Raw genomic sequence first — 15,457 nt, 5'->3', positions numbered from 1 at the left:
TCCTTGGTTACAGGAATGCACTCAACGGTGTTTGGCCGGCTGGCTGTCCTTGGAGGACAGCCCCCTGCTGTGTGACAGCTAGGCTGCGAAGGAAGGCAGTCGACCACTGAACGAAAGAATCCGACGAAGAACTTAGAAGAGAAGCTTGCTGCAACTCATGGACTGTTGGTTTGCCAGGTGAAGACCTGCTGCAGTGCTGAAGCTCCGAATTCACCTCGACTAGAGAAGCCCTGCAAAGGACTACTTCTCCCTGTGGGTTGGTGGGACCAATCGACCCCAAGACAATCTCAACTGGAAATCCTCTTTGCTGTCTGTACTTCCATTGTTTCTGCAGGAACCGAGTGCTAAAGGACAGGAACACCAGAATAGAGTGCATCGTTTTTCAGCCGGACCCGAGCCCCAGGAAGATCCGGACTCCCTCGAAGCAGGATTGGCCAAGCCTGAGACACCTCAACAGAGTGCTGGTCTCTCAGCAAAGTCCTCAAGAACGGCAGTGCTGCTATTCGCAAGAAGCTGAAACCGCAAAGTGCCACAGATCGAAGTTTACCCATTGCTGCCGCTGACCTTCAAATCATAGTGCACGAGTCCCCAGACGTCCTCCCTCTTGTCCCTGCGACTGAGGCCCAGGAACGGGATCTGCCATACTACAAAGAAGCCAGCTGGAACCAATTTCTTCAGACCTAAGGTACTGTGAACTAAAGGGTGCTTGCCTCTTGTGTAGCTTGCTTGCTATCGGTTGAGACTTGCATTTCCTGCATTTGCAGATTTGCTTGCCGCTTTGCCCATCACAAGCCTCCCAGCTCGTGCCCCAACAGCGATTTATTTTTCTACAAAACTCTCTAACATTGTGCAAGTATTTTTACTTTCCTTCAAGAAGTGCCTCAGCTACCCTAGACTTTGCTCAATTGACATTGACTGTCCCGGCTCCTGGAAGAGTCTTGTAACCTCTGACTTTGTGTTTTGATCTGTCCCTCCAAAAAGTCCTAGCTTCTTTACTTGTATAGCTGGGAAAGGGTTAATCTACATTGCATCGGGTGGTTCAAAAGTGATTACCTGTTAACCATTGTTTCCTTGCCGGACCTTTTCCTTTTTGACATCAAACTCAGTATTGCTCTTACTCCTACGTCCCGTCCCTCCATACTTGTGGGACATTCCGTCCTTCGGGACGGGACCGGAGCACTTTTGATCAGCATAAACATTGAAAAAATTATGCCCTTCTCTTTCTACGAGGGGTACTGCACGCTGCCGTAACCCCGCCCTACTGAGCTCAGCCCCGCACACCACCCTTCAGTCTTTTTCTCAGCGCTCCTATTCTGCGGTCGCTTAGTCCTCTGTTAGGTAGAGTTTATATGCAATACCCTTTGGGACCACTACACACAACTATGACTACAGGTGGAAGCAAACCAACCTTTGGTATAAGTCTGTACTACACAGTTTTGGTAGCTTAGCTGAGCAGCCAGGCTCGTCTCAAGAGGGTAATGTGAGCAGTAATGTTACAAAGAAGTCTAGAATCAGAGGTGTTCAAATAAACTTGCACTCAAGGTTTCTTTGATAAATACTTATTAATTTATCTGTCAGTTATAAAACATTCATAAGGAGGCAATTTTGTAACGCACACTAATATACTTCAATACTATTTCAGAATACTTTTCAAGAGGAGTAAAAGGCAAAGATTATTAGAAAATAAAAGGTTAAAATTATTTTTAGACGGTGTAGATATTTTGAGTTCACCCGAAGAGTCAATTCAATTCAGTAGGTTAGGCCAAAGTCAATGGGCTGAAGTCTTGGATAGGATAACGCGGTTCTGGTAGTTCAACGGAAAAGTCTTTGCACAAATTCTCAGAAGTAGTTTGTAAAAAGAATAATTATATGTTGGGTCACAAGCTGATTTGGCCTACGAGTTGCAAAAGATTCAAGCACTTTCACTGCGAGAGGTGAGTAATCTGTCTTATTTCACAGTACCTTACAATGAAGAAAATAATGCAGCTGGTGACTTCTGTTCCTGGCAGTTCCTGCTGTTTTGTGCCTAAGTCGTGGGGACAAGAGGGAGGACGTCGGGGGACTTCTGCACTGGGACTGGTCAAAAAACATGCAACTGGCAAACTTAGATTCCAGTGGCTGTAAGTAAAGCACACAACCTGGTGTCCCTCTCCCTAGTTATTCGGTTTCCTGCAGCGCTCTGAGGAAAATACAACCAGCTCTGAGATAGGTATCCAGATGTCTTACTGTAGAGTTGATTGGGCCCACCAACTCAAAGGAGTCTTTGCAGGGCTTCTCTGTCGAGATGAACTTGGCGATTCGACCTGCAGCTGGGCTTCACTGGGCAAACCAACGGTCTAGGAGTTGCAGCAGCCGTCCTCTTCAAGCTAGTCTTCGGTTCTTTCGTTCCAGTGGTCGCCTCCGCCTTCCAAGCCAAGAGACTCGCCTTTTATTCAGTTCTCTCCCAATCATTCCAGCCTAGCTGCCACTCACCCAGCAGGTTGGCTGTCCTTGCCGGACAGTCAGCTAGCCAATCAGCACAGAGTGCATTTGGGTCTCATAGGAGACTAAGCACTGGGAGTTTCGGGAACCTCCCTCACTTCCTGCCCACCCCAAACACTCAGGCGCCAGAGGCGGTATTCACTCCTGAAGCCCGCCAAAGGTGATGTAACAAAGGGACCAAACTAGGTTTGGCGCGCTGAGACAAACTGTAGAAGGACCTTTCCAAAAAGAAATGGCGAAAAAAGACCAGGACCTGTTTTTACAGAGGGTGCTCAGATGCCATCTTGAAAAACATGGCTCCCGTGATTTAACATTACCGGAGCTACGAATAGTTTGCGGCCGGGAAAAACCATGGTAGCTTGTTGTAAAACCACTGCCGCCAGCCATTCTGAGAGTAAAGGGTAGCATTTGACTGCTACATGAGTATCTAGACCATGGGATACTAAGTAACCCCTTCAGCACCTTATTGTAAGATGGGGTGTGCTGGGTCTAGGAATTTAAGACTAGTAAATTCAATTTCAGTTTGCTTACTCTGGGAAACAGTAGTTTATCCCAGAGAAGGTATTTAAACCTTGGGAAAGCCTGAAAGGCTTCCCTGTGCCACTGCACTGAGTGTGCTGTGTAACACAAATGAGAAGATGCTGCCTATGGAGTTGTTTAGACTCCATAACCAAATAAAACACAAGAGTAAAACGCACATCAAAATACATGAGTGGGAAAAGGGGTCACACTCCCTCCAGATAAAAAATAGTCCTCCAAAATCCAGCAAAGTTGCTGTGGGCCTCTAAGGTGAAGGGAATTACCACATTTTTGAGAATTCTCCCTAACATCCGTCTATGCCAGAGCGTCTGGGATTTGTGTCCTGGTCATGCGAATGTCGCTTCACTAGGGCGGATCCCCATTCCCTTTGCTTGGAGTGTCTCGGGCCGGACCGTCGCTGGGATTCGTGCTTCTACTGCGATTCCCTTTCCGTCTGGGCACTCTAGCGCAGTCTTCTTGGGTGGGAGGACGTCTTTCAGCGTGTTCCTCCACCTCCTCTTGAGCTTTTCATCGACGAAAAAGAAGAGATGCCCGGTAAATTCCTTACTTTCTAGGGCGCCCTGGCCGAGGGGAGGGGGGGGGGTCCTTCCCGGGGTCTTCTCTGTCCGGGAGGTGCTCTAGCAGCTCAACCACCAGGATTTCTCCTGACGTGCCTTGCAGGCCTAATAGGTATACCAGTTTTCTCTAAGGGTTCCCACGACGAACCTGCCAACACCGTAACACGTTCAATGTGCCTCTGTGTCAATGTTTTATATCAACAAGCTGGGTGGTACCAAGTCACCACCTCTTGTGGACCTTGCCATTCAGGTTTGGGAATAGGCCATCCAGCACATCATTTGGCTGCTGGCGGTACACATTCCGGGGCAACTCAATGTGACTGCAGACTCACTCAGCCGGCAGACAGCGGCCAGCTACGAGTGGGAACTGAACCTGGAAGTCATCGCCAATGTCTTTCGCCAATGGGGCACGCCAGAAGTGGACCTTTTTGTGACTGCCACAAACCGGAAACTTCCTCTTTATGCATCCAGGAACGGTCTCGGGGCCTCCTCTCTACGGGATGCTCTCGAGATTTTGTGGCACAACATGAAGCCATATGTCTTCCCGCCTCTTCCTTTGTTTCATTAGTCACTTTGCAAGCTCAGGAATGCATTGAATTGCGCTCCTTTTCATAGCTCCTTGGTGGCCAGCCAGATTCGGGTTTTCAGAACTTCAGCATCTGTCAATTTGTCCTCCAATCAGACTGCCGTTGATTCCCAACCTGCTTCACCAGTGTGATCAGCAGATGTGGCACTCCTCCCCCCAATCATTCAGCTTGGCGGCCTGGTGCCTGAATTCAAATCCCTAGCGCAGTTTAACCTGTCTGAGGACAATATGTGCATTATCCAAGCGCCCTGGAAGCCTTCTATGAGGTGTCAGTATAGGAGCCAGTGGCTCCGTTTTGTTACTGGTGTTTAGTTAAGCAACTGGACCCCAGACATGCTACGATTGACACTGTCCTTCCGTTCATGTCTCATCTGGCTGCTTCAGGCATTCATGTCTTGTAGGACCTGTCGGCTATTGCCACCTACCTGTCCACTGACACCTGTTCCTTTTCTTTGACGAATCCTGCTATTAAAAGGCATGTCGCAGGTTTATTGCATCTTTTTCCACCTGTACGCAATCCTCATCCAAGGTGGGATTTAAATGTGGTCCTGACTGCCTTATGCCATAAACCATTTGAGTACATAAAGTACCTTTCTTGGAATGTTGCCTTTTTCGTTGCAGTGACTTCGGCAAGGCAAGTAAGTGAGCTTCAAGCCTTGTCCGTGGAACACCATTCCTTACCTTCCATAACGATAAGGTTGTGCTCCGCACTCGTCCTTTACTTCTTAAAGTAGTGACTGATTTTTCATTTGCATCAATCGATCTCATTACCTGTCTTTTTTTCTAACCCGGACTCAGACGCTGAGAGTATTACTCAATTTAGATGTCAGATGAGCTCTGAAGTTCTATCTGGACAGAACTGGACTTGGGGGCTCCTCAACTCTTTGTTACATTCGGAGACCGGAAAGGGAAACCTGCTTCAAAGGCTACTTTCTCCCGATGGATTGTCGCCTGTATTTCAGAAGCGTATACCATTCAGGACCTTCAACCTCCGAAGGGCATTCATGCCCATCTTGTACGTGGCAAAGCGGCTGCTGTTGCCTTCCAAAATTATTCCAATGGTTCCTTGGGATACCATTGCCAAGGCAGCTACGTGGGCTTCCCCATCAACTTCTTCTAAGCATTACTGCTTGGACCTGAGCTCCAGGGCCGATGCTCAATTCGGCCAGGCTGTTCTTAAAAACCTTTTTCAGTAAGGAAGTTCTATCCACCCGTATTACCTGTGAGGAGTGCTTTGGAATCTCCCACAAGTATGGAGGAAAGGGGACAGAACGTAGGAGTACAACAAAGTTACTCACTGTAGTGACTACCTTACTCCTAGTCCCTGTTCTTCCATACGCCCACCTGCCATCCCCTCTAATACGTATCTTCTATTATTACTTACGGCCACGTGCAGTACCCCACATAAAAAGGACATTTTTTTTTCAGTTTTTATGCTTTTTATCAAAAGGGCTACAGTCCCGAAGGACGGAATGTCCCACAAGTATGGAGGAAAGGGGACTATGTACTAGGAGTAAGGCAGTCACTAAAGTGAGTAACTTTGTTAAAATTTACCAGTGATAGATCAATGTCCAGTGTCCGAACTATTGAAGTCGCCTCACGTTGTAGTAAGAGTCTGTGTGCCATCCCCAAAGGGTATCTACTGATTTATTGACAGTGTGTATTTTTAAATATATTTAAGTGCTACATATTCCCCCTCCCTTCTAAAGAAGGCTTATTTTAAAACTGACTGGTAAACTAATAAATATTTAATCAAGAAACCTTGAAGTGTTTGAATACTTATCACTGTGAAACTCTGTTATAACCCTACAGCTCACATTGACCCCTCTTGAGAAAAGCCTGGCTGCTCAGTCACTCTACCAACTTGTGTAGTACAGACTTGTACCAAAGGTTGGGTTCCTATTGCCAAGAGGACATGGCTGGTGCAATCTCCCACAGGGTTACTGCATACAATCTTGCCTAAGATTTGGCACACCCACGTCTCCAGCTGAATGTACTCTGAACATGCTGGGCGTGGTGCGTGCCTTCAAGGGCACACACTCAATGTCTTGATCTCCTCTGATCTCCCACTCTCCATCCCTCTGACCACTCCTCTCTCCTGGAGCGATCACTCCCTCCTTATCTCTCCCTGCCACCTACCTTCTCGGACATCCAGCCCATGAAGCGTGTGTTAGTTGCGGCTTTTGCCGCCAATTCCCCCTCCCTTCACCTTTGGCTGTCTCACATGGCCTCCCCAAGGCCCACGGGAGGCAAGGCCAGCACCTGTTTTTTGCCTGTTCGGTGCCATGACTGCCGTCTGCCAGACCCCCTGGCCCTCCGCATACAAGGTACTCTTCCACCCCTTTTCAGACACTGCACTGCCACAGTAGCCCAAACTTGCCTCGGTGTACATACGTGTGACCACTCTCTTAACATGAACTGCCTATGCCTTAGCAGCCTGACCATGCCCTAAGCTGAATCACCTACTCCCACTGCCAAATGTTTCTTGTGGGTGATGTCTCTGTATGTCTTGTGATAATGGTTTTCTAGCCCTACTGTGTCATTTAGCGCCTACTGCTCAGCAGTAATATTATACTATGTACTTTATCTAGGGTGTACTACGACACTCGATGGCTGCATCGCACCCAAATGTATCTATATTTAGCATCAACTAGCCTAGAGGTGCCCTGCGCCCTGAATTGCATTTAGCCCTCCTGTGGTGTTACTGCCCCTGCATTCATACTGTTGCTTTTCATACCCAGGTGCCTCACGTCTGTATGCTAACTACCAACAACCACCCTGCACATATCCTATCTACGTACACAATGTATCTCCATACGCTCTATACTGTGATACTTGGGTCACTTCTTTATACTATGAATATCCAATAACCGACCATGATACCAAACTCACCCACACACGAGCCCCCACTGAATTTCCACAGACCAACTGATATGATCTCTGCACCCTGCACTGTCCTCCAGAGGAACCTCAAACTACGTGCAAGGCTCCCAAGGCTTTGACCCCTTAACCAAATCAGCTCACAGCAAAGCTATTACTAGCCCCCACAGACCCGCCCAGCACCCTCTTCAAGTAAACAGTAGACTCTATTGTGAACCTATCCACACCCCGAAAGACACACAAATCCTCACTACCACCTTTTAAAACCAGTACAACCCGAGACCAAGGGAGCACTGAAACGCTCGCTCCATGGTAGCTCACGCTACAGACATTGCTGATCTACTCCACAATGAAGACTTGGACTTGATCGTACCGCCTCTCGAGGCGGAGGTCTTGCCATTATAGCTAAAACTAAACTCCCTCTGACCATTGAGTCACCAGCCAACATAGGATCTTGTGAATCCTTAACTGCAAAGTTAACCTTATCTAATACACAATCCAGCTCTATTCACATTATTTACCGTCCACCTGGCCCCTTAGGGTCATTTTGAAGAAGACCTCACAAATATCCTATCAAATAAACTTAAGAACTCCTCACAAAGTATCGTACTAGGAGACTTTAACCTTGGTTTTAGCGACCCCGCAGATGCTAACGCCACAATAATTAATAATACATTAGAGGAACTGTGTTTCACCCAGAGGATCACTGTGCCCACTCATACCAAAGGTAGAACCCTGGACTGGCTAGCTGTGCACAATTACCCAGTCTTGATCTCTTCTATACTTCCACAGCCCTGGACAGACCATCGCCTGATCTCGTTCACCTTAGAGCCATCACCAGCGCAAATTGACAGCATAGCTCCAGCAGTTCAGACCAGAAATAAAAAGAACATCACCCCCGAAAATTTGATCCCATTAATCGTACCAACCTTGAATGCCATTCCGGACCACTTAGATCCCTTAATGATGGTAGACATATACAACAGAGTCATGCTTTCATCTCTTGATGCCATAGCCCCACTGAAGTTAAAAAAGAGCAAACCAAGAAAACACATCAACGCCTGGTTTTCTCCTCATTTTAAAGCCCTTAGACAGGAAAAGCGACGCTGTGAAAAAATTTGGAGAGCACTTCCTTCAGAATAAAACAAGAAAAACTTGAGTAGACTAGCCTCATTATAAAAAAGAAATCATCCTGGCCAAACATACTTCCTACAGCACTCGAATCTCACAAACCAAATCCAACATCAGAGAGCTCTTTACAATACTAAGACGTTGAATCTCCCATCCAAGCTCCTGACTCGTGCCTCATGGACAAATACTGGTGCACGGATATACAAAATGCCTTAGCTAACAAAATCTCCTCTCTCAAGACAAAGATGAACATTAAAAAGGACTCCCTTCTCTCTTCTACTAAACCCAACATCCCCACCCCTAAAAAGATATACCCAATTCAGACACACACCCCTGTGCACATTCCCCATTTCAACTTCCACAGAGTATCCACCAAAGAGGTAGGAAAGGTCATTCTCACCCTCAAACCTTCGAACTGCCACGGGGACCTATGCCCTGCACAATTGATAAAGGATGCGACTTGTGATCTCGCACCATTTATTACCAAACTAATAAATGCGTCATTCACATCAGGCAGCGTACCGAACAAACAATCATGGGTCCTCCCCCTGCTCAAAAAACCTAATTTAGACCCCTCTACTCCAACTAATTACCGCCCCATCACCACAGTACCGTTCCTTCTTAAAATCCTCGACAAAATAGCATACCAACAAATCCAACAGTACCTTGAGCACTTCCACCTCTTAGGAGTCAGACAATCTGGTTTCAGGCCTCAACACGGCACTGAAACCGCACTCGTAGATCTTAAGGCACAGCTAGATGAGCTCAGAGATCAGGGTAAGGTGGCACTACTGCTACTTCTTGATCTCTCGGCTGCCTTCAACCTGGTCGACCACGAGATCCTATGTGACCACCTTCAAAAAGCCGCCCACTTCACTCAAGAGGCAACTGACTGGATCCAATCCTTTCTAAATAATCGCACGATGAGTCTTTTCCCTACTAGCAGCAGCCGACCCTACACCCATCACCTGTGGCGTGCCGCAGGGTTCTTGTGTCTCCCCGACCCTGTAGAACATCTTCACGAAGCCCCTTTTTGATGATCTAGATGGTCTGGGTATCACCTACACCAACTATGCCGATGATACCCAGATCCTCATCCCGTTGACGGGGGATTATGACAAGGATTTGGCTTTCGTCAACAAAGTATACCTCATCATCCAGGCATGGATGGCCTCACACGGTCTATGCCTGAATGACGACAAAACAGAACTCCTCATTCTAGGGTCCTCACATAACCTTAACAAACTAGACCAAAACTACTCCTCCTTCGTAATTGACAACAATAAGATCACGGTAGCCAAGGAGGATAAAACCCTTGGTTTCTACCTAGACTCCACTCTCACCTTTAAAAAAACAAGTTAATGCTATGGCATCCGCCACATCTTATACATGCAAACTCATCAGAGCAGCCAAACCTTTTCTCTCCCCGTCTAACTATCACCCTAGCCAGGGCTCTGATCCTGTCCAAGCTGGACTATTGCAACGCGATTTATGTAGGATGCAACAAATATATTCCGAACAAAATTCAGATCCTCCAAAACAACGCCCTAAGAGCGGCCCTCAGTATCCCAAAGAAAGTCCACATCTCTGATTCTAGAAGGTCTGTCAACTGGCTTTCTACCAAAGATAAAATATTCCTCAAGTCGGTTTCCCTGACCCACAAATGCCTCCACCAAGCAGCCCCTCAATACCTAATCACTAGATTCACCAGAACTACCTCCTCTCGCCCCTCTAGAATGGCCATCTCCAATATCGTCCTGGTGCCCAGGTTTAAACGTTCTATGTCGGGTGGGAACAGCTTTCCTGTTAAAGCAGCACAATACTGGAACTCCCTTCCACCACCTTGCAGGGAGGACCTCCCCTACTAAGACCATCCATTGGCTCAAGACTCGCGACACATAACAACCTCTTGCTACCCTAATGCTCCACCACTGTGATTGTAAATATGTACATTTAGGTTGTCAACTGCTCAGTGTAGTCGAGACAGCAGCTTTCATGAGACAACCGATTTATTGTATATAGTATTACTTATATTGTATATTTCTGTAGCCCATGCCTCATTGTGCATGGTTTCTTTTTACGCATCCAGCACTGTAACCACGGCTGGACTTCATTCCTTGTATGTAACCAAGCTTTGCATTCCTCTTGTTGCCTCTGCGCCTTGCTACCCTGCTAGGGGTTAGGTGCGCAATATAAATAAATACTAATACATCCTGACACAGCCCGGTCTCTGCTACTCTCCAATTTCTGATACACGTGATGCTCTTGCCCCTGTCATGAGGATCCGTTTGAAGTTCAAAGCCAAGTGCAATTCCTGGTATGACTCTGACCTAGCTACACTTAAACGTAAGTGTAGGGCGGCTGAGAAGAAATGGAGGTCTTCCTGTTCATCCTCTGACAAACTGGCCTGTCGCCTGCTACAAAGACAATACCGACTGTCCTCACCAAGAAGATTCCACATACAAGCTTGTCTCTGCGGCATCTAACAACTCAGCCAAACTCTTTAAAATCTGTGATGAGCCGGCCAACCCTGCTGCAGTCTCTACCCCTCTTGTTGCCTCCCAGGCTCTTTGCAATGCCCTAGCCTCTCACTTCATCCTGTCCACCCTCTCCACCCACACCCTCCTCTCCCATGTGTGCTTTCTGATCCTCCTTTAGCCAACCCCCCCCAATCGCGCACCATCCTTCTCGTCCTTTCCTCTTTTCTCCCCTGACGCGGTCGCTAGACAAGTGCGATCTATGAAAGCCTTGTCAAAACAGGTTCATCCCTGTTCCTCTAAAACCATCCAGGACCACATTGACACCCTCGCTCTGGCCCTTGCAGATTTTTGCAACCACTCCTTTGCCTCGGGATCCTTCCTCTCCACTCTGAAGCACTCTTTTGTGCATCCTCTTCTCAAGAAACCCACAGCTGATCCTTCTTGTCAGCTAACTATCGCCCAATTTCCATTACTCCCTTTCTGGGCAAACTCCAGGAAAAGTTGGCCATCTCTCAGCTTAACCTTCATTCCAATTGTTTTGGCTGTCTCCATGACCACCAGTCTGGCTTCAGAGCTGCCAGAAGCATGGAAACTGCTCTGAACATCCGTGAAGATCTGCTCTCCAACATTCCCTCTGTCCTCATCCTCTTCGATCTCTCTTCTGACTTTGACACAGTCAACCATACCACCCTGCTCAACAGTCTGTGAAAACCTGGATATCACTGATCAGGCTCTGGCCTGGCTGTACTCTTTCCCCTCAGATCCCCAGGAGTCTAACCTCTCGCCCTGGCTTTTCAACCAATACCTGGCAACTCTCGCCCACTGCATTGCCACTCTCTGCTCAAATTTCCAGTGCTACGTTGATGAACTCCTCATTTTCGGGCTGCCCTCTGTCACCTCCTCACCCTCTCTAATCTCTGATTGCCTAACTGCCATTCAAGATTGGTGTGCCGCCAATGATCTTTGTCTGAATGCCAGCAAGACGGAGATCTTCCTCATCGTCGCACCTTCACCATCCTTTCCCCTCACTCTCCCCCCACCTGTGAGGCTAAGAACCTCGAGGTCATCTTTGACACCCCCCCCCCCCTTTCCGTCTCTACCCACATTTTGGAGGTCTCTAAAAAGTAAAATTTCCTACTGCACCTCTTTCCTCTCCTTCCCCCAGAAGCTCATGGTATCCTGAGCTCTGGTTCTCTCTAGCTTGGACTATTGTAACAGCCTCTATCTAAATCTACCTGCCTCTACTCTCTGCCCACTGCAACTAATCCAGAACAGGACTGCAAGACTTGTCCTTGGCATCAAGCCCTGGGCTCGTATCTCTCCAGCTCTGAAATCTCTCCATTGGTTCCCAGTGGATGCAAGGATTAAATTAAAAACCCTCTGCATTGTTCACAAGGCTTTCTGGGGCCTGGGTCTAAAATGCCTTCAGCTATCCCTCCGCAAATACCTCCGCTCTCGAGCTCTTTGCTCCTCCACCTCCCTCGAGGTCAGTCGTTTTTCAAAGAAACGAGCTGGGGGTAGATCTGTCTTTTGCTGGGGCCTCCCTCTGAAATAGCCTCCCTGCCACTCAAACTTGGAGAACCATCTCAGGTTCCAGAAGCACCTCAAGACCTTCTTTTCTTCTTCCTTCGCTCCCCCTCTCCCCTGCTGATCTGTTCTCTCTTGGCATCGTGCACCTGGCCACCATCTGTCCGCCGGGCCCAGGTACCTGCTCCCCTGCCACCCTCCCGCACTGCCCCTTGCACTGGGGTCTATCTTTACCCATACAGCCCCCCCCCCTTTTTCTTCGTGCACTTATCAGACCTACCCTGTCTGCTGCCTTAAACCTATCATTTGCAAATTGCTGGCTGCACTTCCACTGTTTGTTGCCTTTATTATTTATCTGTTTCTCCTCTGCTTCGCACTTTCCACTTTTCCCCTCTTCCATGCACTTTTCCCCTCCCCCTCTCCCATGCACTTGCACATTCTCATTGTCACTGGGCCTAGTAAGATCGCTGTTTTGTTCACCCCTGTTCCCTTCCCTTCCCTTGTAGCGCTCTGAAACACTTGTGTACGAGCGCGATAGAAATAAAATATCAAAGTACTAAGGCACGTGCTAAATCCTTCCACACAACGCATCTGTTATTTGTTTCATTTGGACCGTCTGGTCCTGGGAAGGCTCTCTCGAAGTCCTCCATTGAAAGATGGATTGCTACCTTTATCTCGTTCTGCCATCAGCAAGCCGACAGACCTCTTCCCAGAAGGCTCCAGACTCATTCTACCAGAACAGTGTTTGCAACCACAGCTTTTCTCTCCAGAATTCCGCTGGCTGACGCATGCTGTGCAGCCACCTGGCGATCGGTTCATAATTTCACCAGGTTCTGTTGTGTCGACAGACATTCTGCAGAAGACTCTAAAGTCAGCCGTCGGTTCTGCAGAATCTTTTTTGCGTGAGGTGGGTAAGTCTCCAGTGGTAGGTTATGCTGGGAGCTTACCTCTGCCCATGGTTTCTTATTGCAATGCTGCTTTTTAATCTATTCACAGCATGTGAACCTATGAAAGATCCAATGCTGGAGAAGGAATAAGTTACCTGTAACTCCTGTTCTCCAGCATTGGCATCTTTCATAGATTCACAAGCAACCCTCCCACCTACCCCGCATGGCTCATCTGTTGGCTCTTACTGCCACTCAACGTGCGCTGCCAAATCTGAAGATGGCTGACGGGAGGTTTTCCTATTGGCTGTGGGTAGAAGGACCCAAAATGACTGGAGCATAAAAGTGACTAAAAAGTTTTCAATTCAAGTTTAAACTGCTGTTACTGAGGATTCCCAGCCTGGCGGGGAATATTCACAGCAAGTGAATCTATCAAAGATACCAATACTGGAGAACCGGAGTTACAGGTAACTTATTTCTTCTACTCCTTTAACTTATCATTCATCTCATGCTCTCAACAAGCCAAGTTTCATAATGCATCAATATTCCCATTGAGTGTAGGGAACATATAGTTAATTTGTTTATTTTGTTTCCAGGAGCCCAAGTCCAGTGGTGAAGGAAATTCAGTCTCCAAAGGAGAAGGAGTTGCCATTTGTGGTGGGGGCTTTGTTGCTGGATAAAAAGCCTGTGCTGGAGATGGTGCAGCCCCCTTTGGATGATGGAGCATTGGTGTCCTTTGTGGAGAAGGATTTGGTTGAATTTGGGTCCACACCCTCAAAGGATGAATCTCCCATCATTAATAGGGTGACCACCCCAGCATCTGCATTTTTGGAGAAGGAATTGCCAGTGAAGGTGGTGCCGGTTGTGGAGAAAGCAACGTCGTCTGTGGAGAAGGTTACCCCTCTTCAGGAAAAAGAGTTGTCTTCTTTAAAAGTGCTGCCTCCTGTGGAGGATCAGACTATGGCAATGTCCTCCTTGGTGGAGAATGTGGCTTTGCCAGCGATAAACAAGGTGAATGAGGCAGCTCCCTCTTTGTCAGAGAAGGCTACACCATCAGTGGCTGAGAAAGCTGCCCCTCGTGTGGTGGAAAAGGCAGTGGCAACATCATCTGTTGTAGAGGATGCAACGCCACCTGTGCTCGAGAAACCTGGGACAGTTAAGTCACTTCCAACTTCAAAGGAGAAGAGACGATCCCGTAGTTCCAGCAGTTCCAGTTCTAGTAGTAGTAGCTCTTCTTCCTCCTCGGGCTCCTCTTCATCAGACTCCTCCTCTTCCTCTTCAGGTTCCTCTTCATCCTCTTCCTCCTCTCAATCCAGGGCCCAGCCTCAGCCGAAGCCTAGCATCAAGAAAAAGACCTCACCAATACAGAGACGGTAAGCATTATTGGTGGTTTTATTTCTTTTAAATGTCAAAGGATAACCAGTCATCCTTGAAGCGATTTTGTGGCTAGTTAATCACTATTTCCTTGTGCAGATGGTCTAAATGCTTTTGTACATATAGACAGGGTACATCTATTAGTGCCCAATAAGATAAGGCGGCTCTCTACTGGGGTTAGTGAGCATGCTGGCAGTGGCGTTTAAGCGTTTGCCTTGATTGGCATTCCTTGCTGACCCCTACAAATGGATAAAGGTTTTGTTCTACAGCTTTTCCTATTTATGCTATACAGGGTTTCCTATTTATGCTATCCTGTTGTGGGCTATGGAATAGGTTTAAATGTTTGGACTTGTACAAGACATTCCCTTGAGTCTATTATGGAATATTCCTTCCTGCTACATTAGACCTTAGAAGCATTATTTCAATCTTAGGATATAATGCGTGTCATTTATAACACACCTATACACAAGTGTTTCAAGGCGCGATGTGTTAACCAAATAGTTTGATGCCTTTGCCTCCGGTCCTCTCGGTGAAATGTCAGACAGGTGCAGGTAGAAATAAAGGAAAGGTTCCTACATTTCAAAACCTCGTTATCATAGATGTTACCTTAACATTTTTAAATTACTCTAAACTTGATATTTCCTCTTTGGTTTTAAGTCGCCCACGAAGTGCAATGGGTGTCTCTGTGTTTGTCAAATGTTTTGGTGGTGGACAGAAAATGTGGGATTTGGTGCTAGTGAGAAGTGAATGATGTAGCTTGGATGAAACTGCAAAAATTATAGATGCATTTGTTCCTCATTGAAAGGTGGATTCTAGTGTAAGCTATATAACTCCAGATGGCCAGGATAAGTAGATAGTCAGTGATATAACCTGCACAGGTCTTTGTTTTAACTGCCCTGGAAGACCACAGATGTATGTGTAAGAAGGTAGCCATTTTCATTTGTATTGGAAAATTACCCTGCCCACCACCATCCTCTGAAACGAGGCCCACCTGGTAGGAAAGATCTGCAGACATAC

General features: G+C 47.2%; 1 protein-coding gene across 2 annotated transcripts in view; it reads left to right on the top strand.

The window, feature by feature from the left end:
• LOC138580836 (serine/arginine repetitive matrix protein 2-like) overlaps positions 1–15,457 on the top strand; it is a 1,087,536-nt gene that overhangs the window by 833,739 nt on the left and 238,340 nt on the right. For both annotated transcript variants that reach the window (XM_069651699.1, XM_069651698.1), the window contains exon 11: positions 13,663–14,439. In XM_069651699.1, coding sequence (XP_069507800.1) covers positions 13,663–14,439 — 777 coding nt within the window. The remainder of the gene's footprint in view (positions 1–13,662; positions 14,440–15,457) is intronic.

This window comes from Ambystoma mexicanum, chromosome 3p (genome assembly GCF_040938575.1).
Source record: "Ambystoma mexicanum isolate Mex_15411 chromosome 3p, UKY_AmexF1_1, whole genome shotgun sequence".
Taxonomy (NCBI): domain Eukaryota; kingdom Metazoa; phylum Chordata; class Amphibia; order Caudata; family Ambystomatidae; genus Ambystoma; species Ambystoma mexicanum.
Note: the sequence above shows the minus strand (reverse complement) of the source record. Positions and strands in the feature narration are given on the sequence as shown.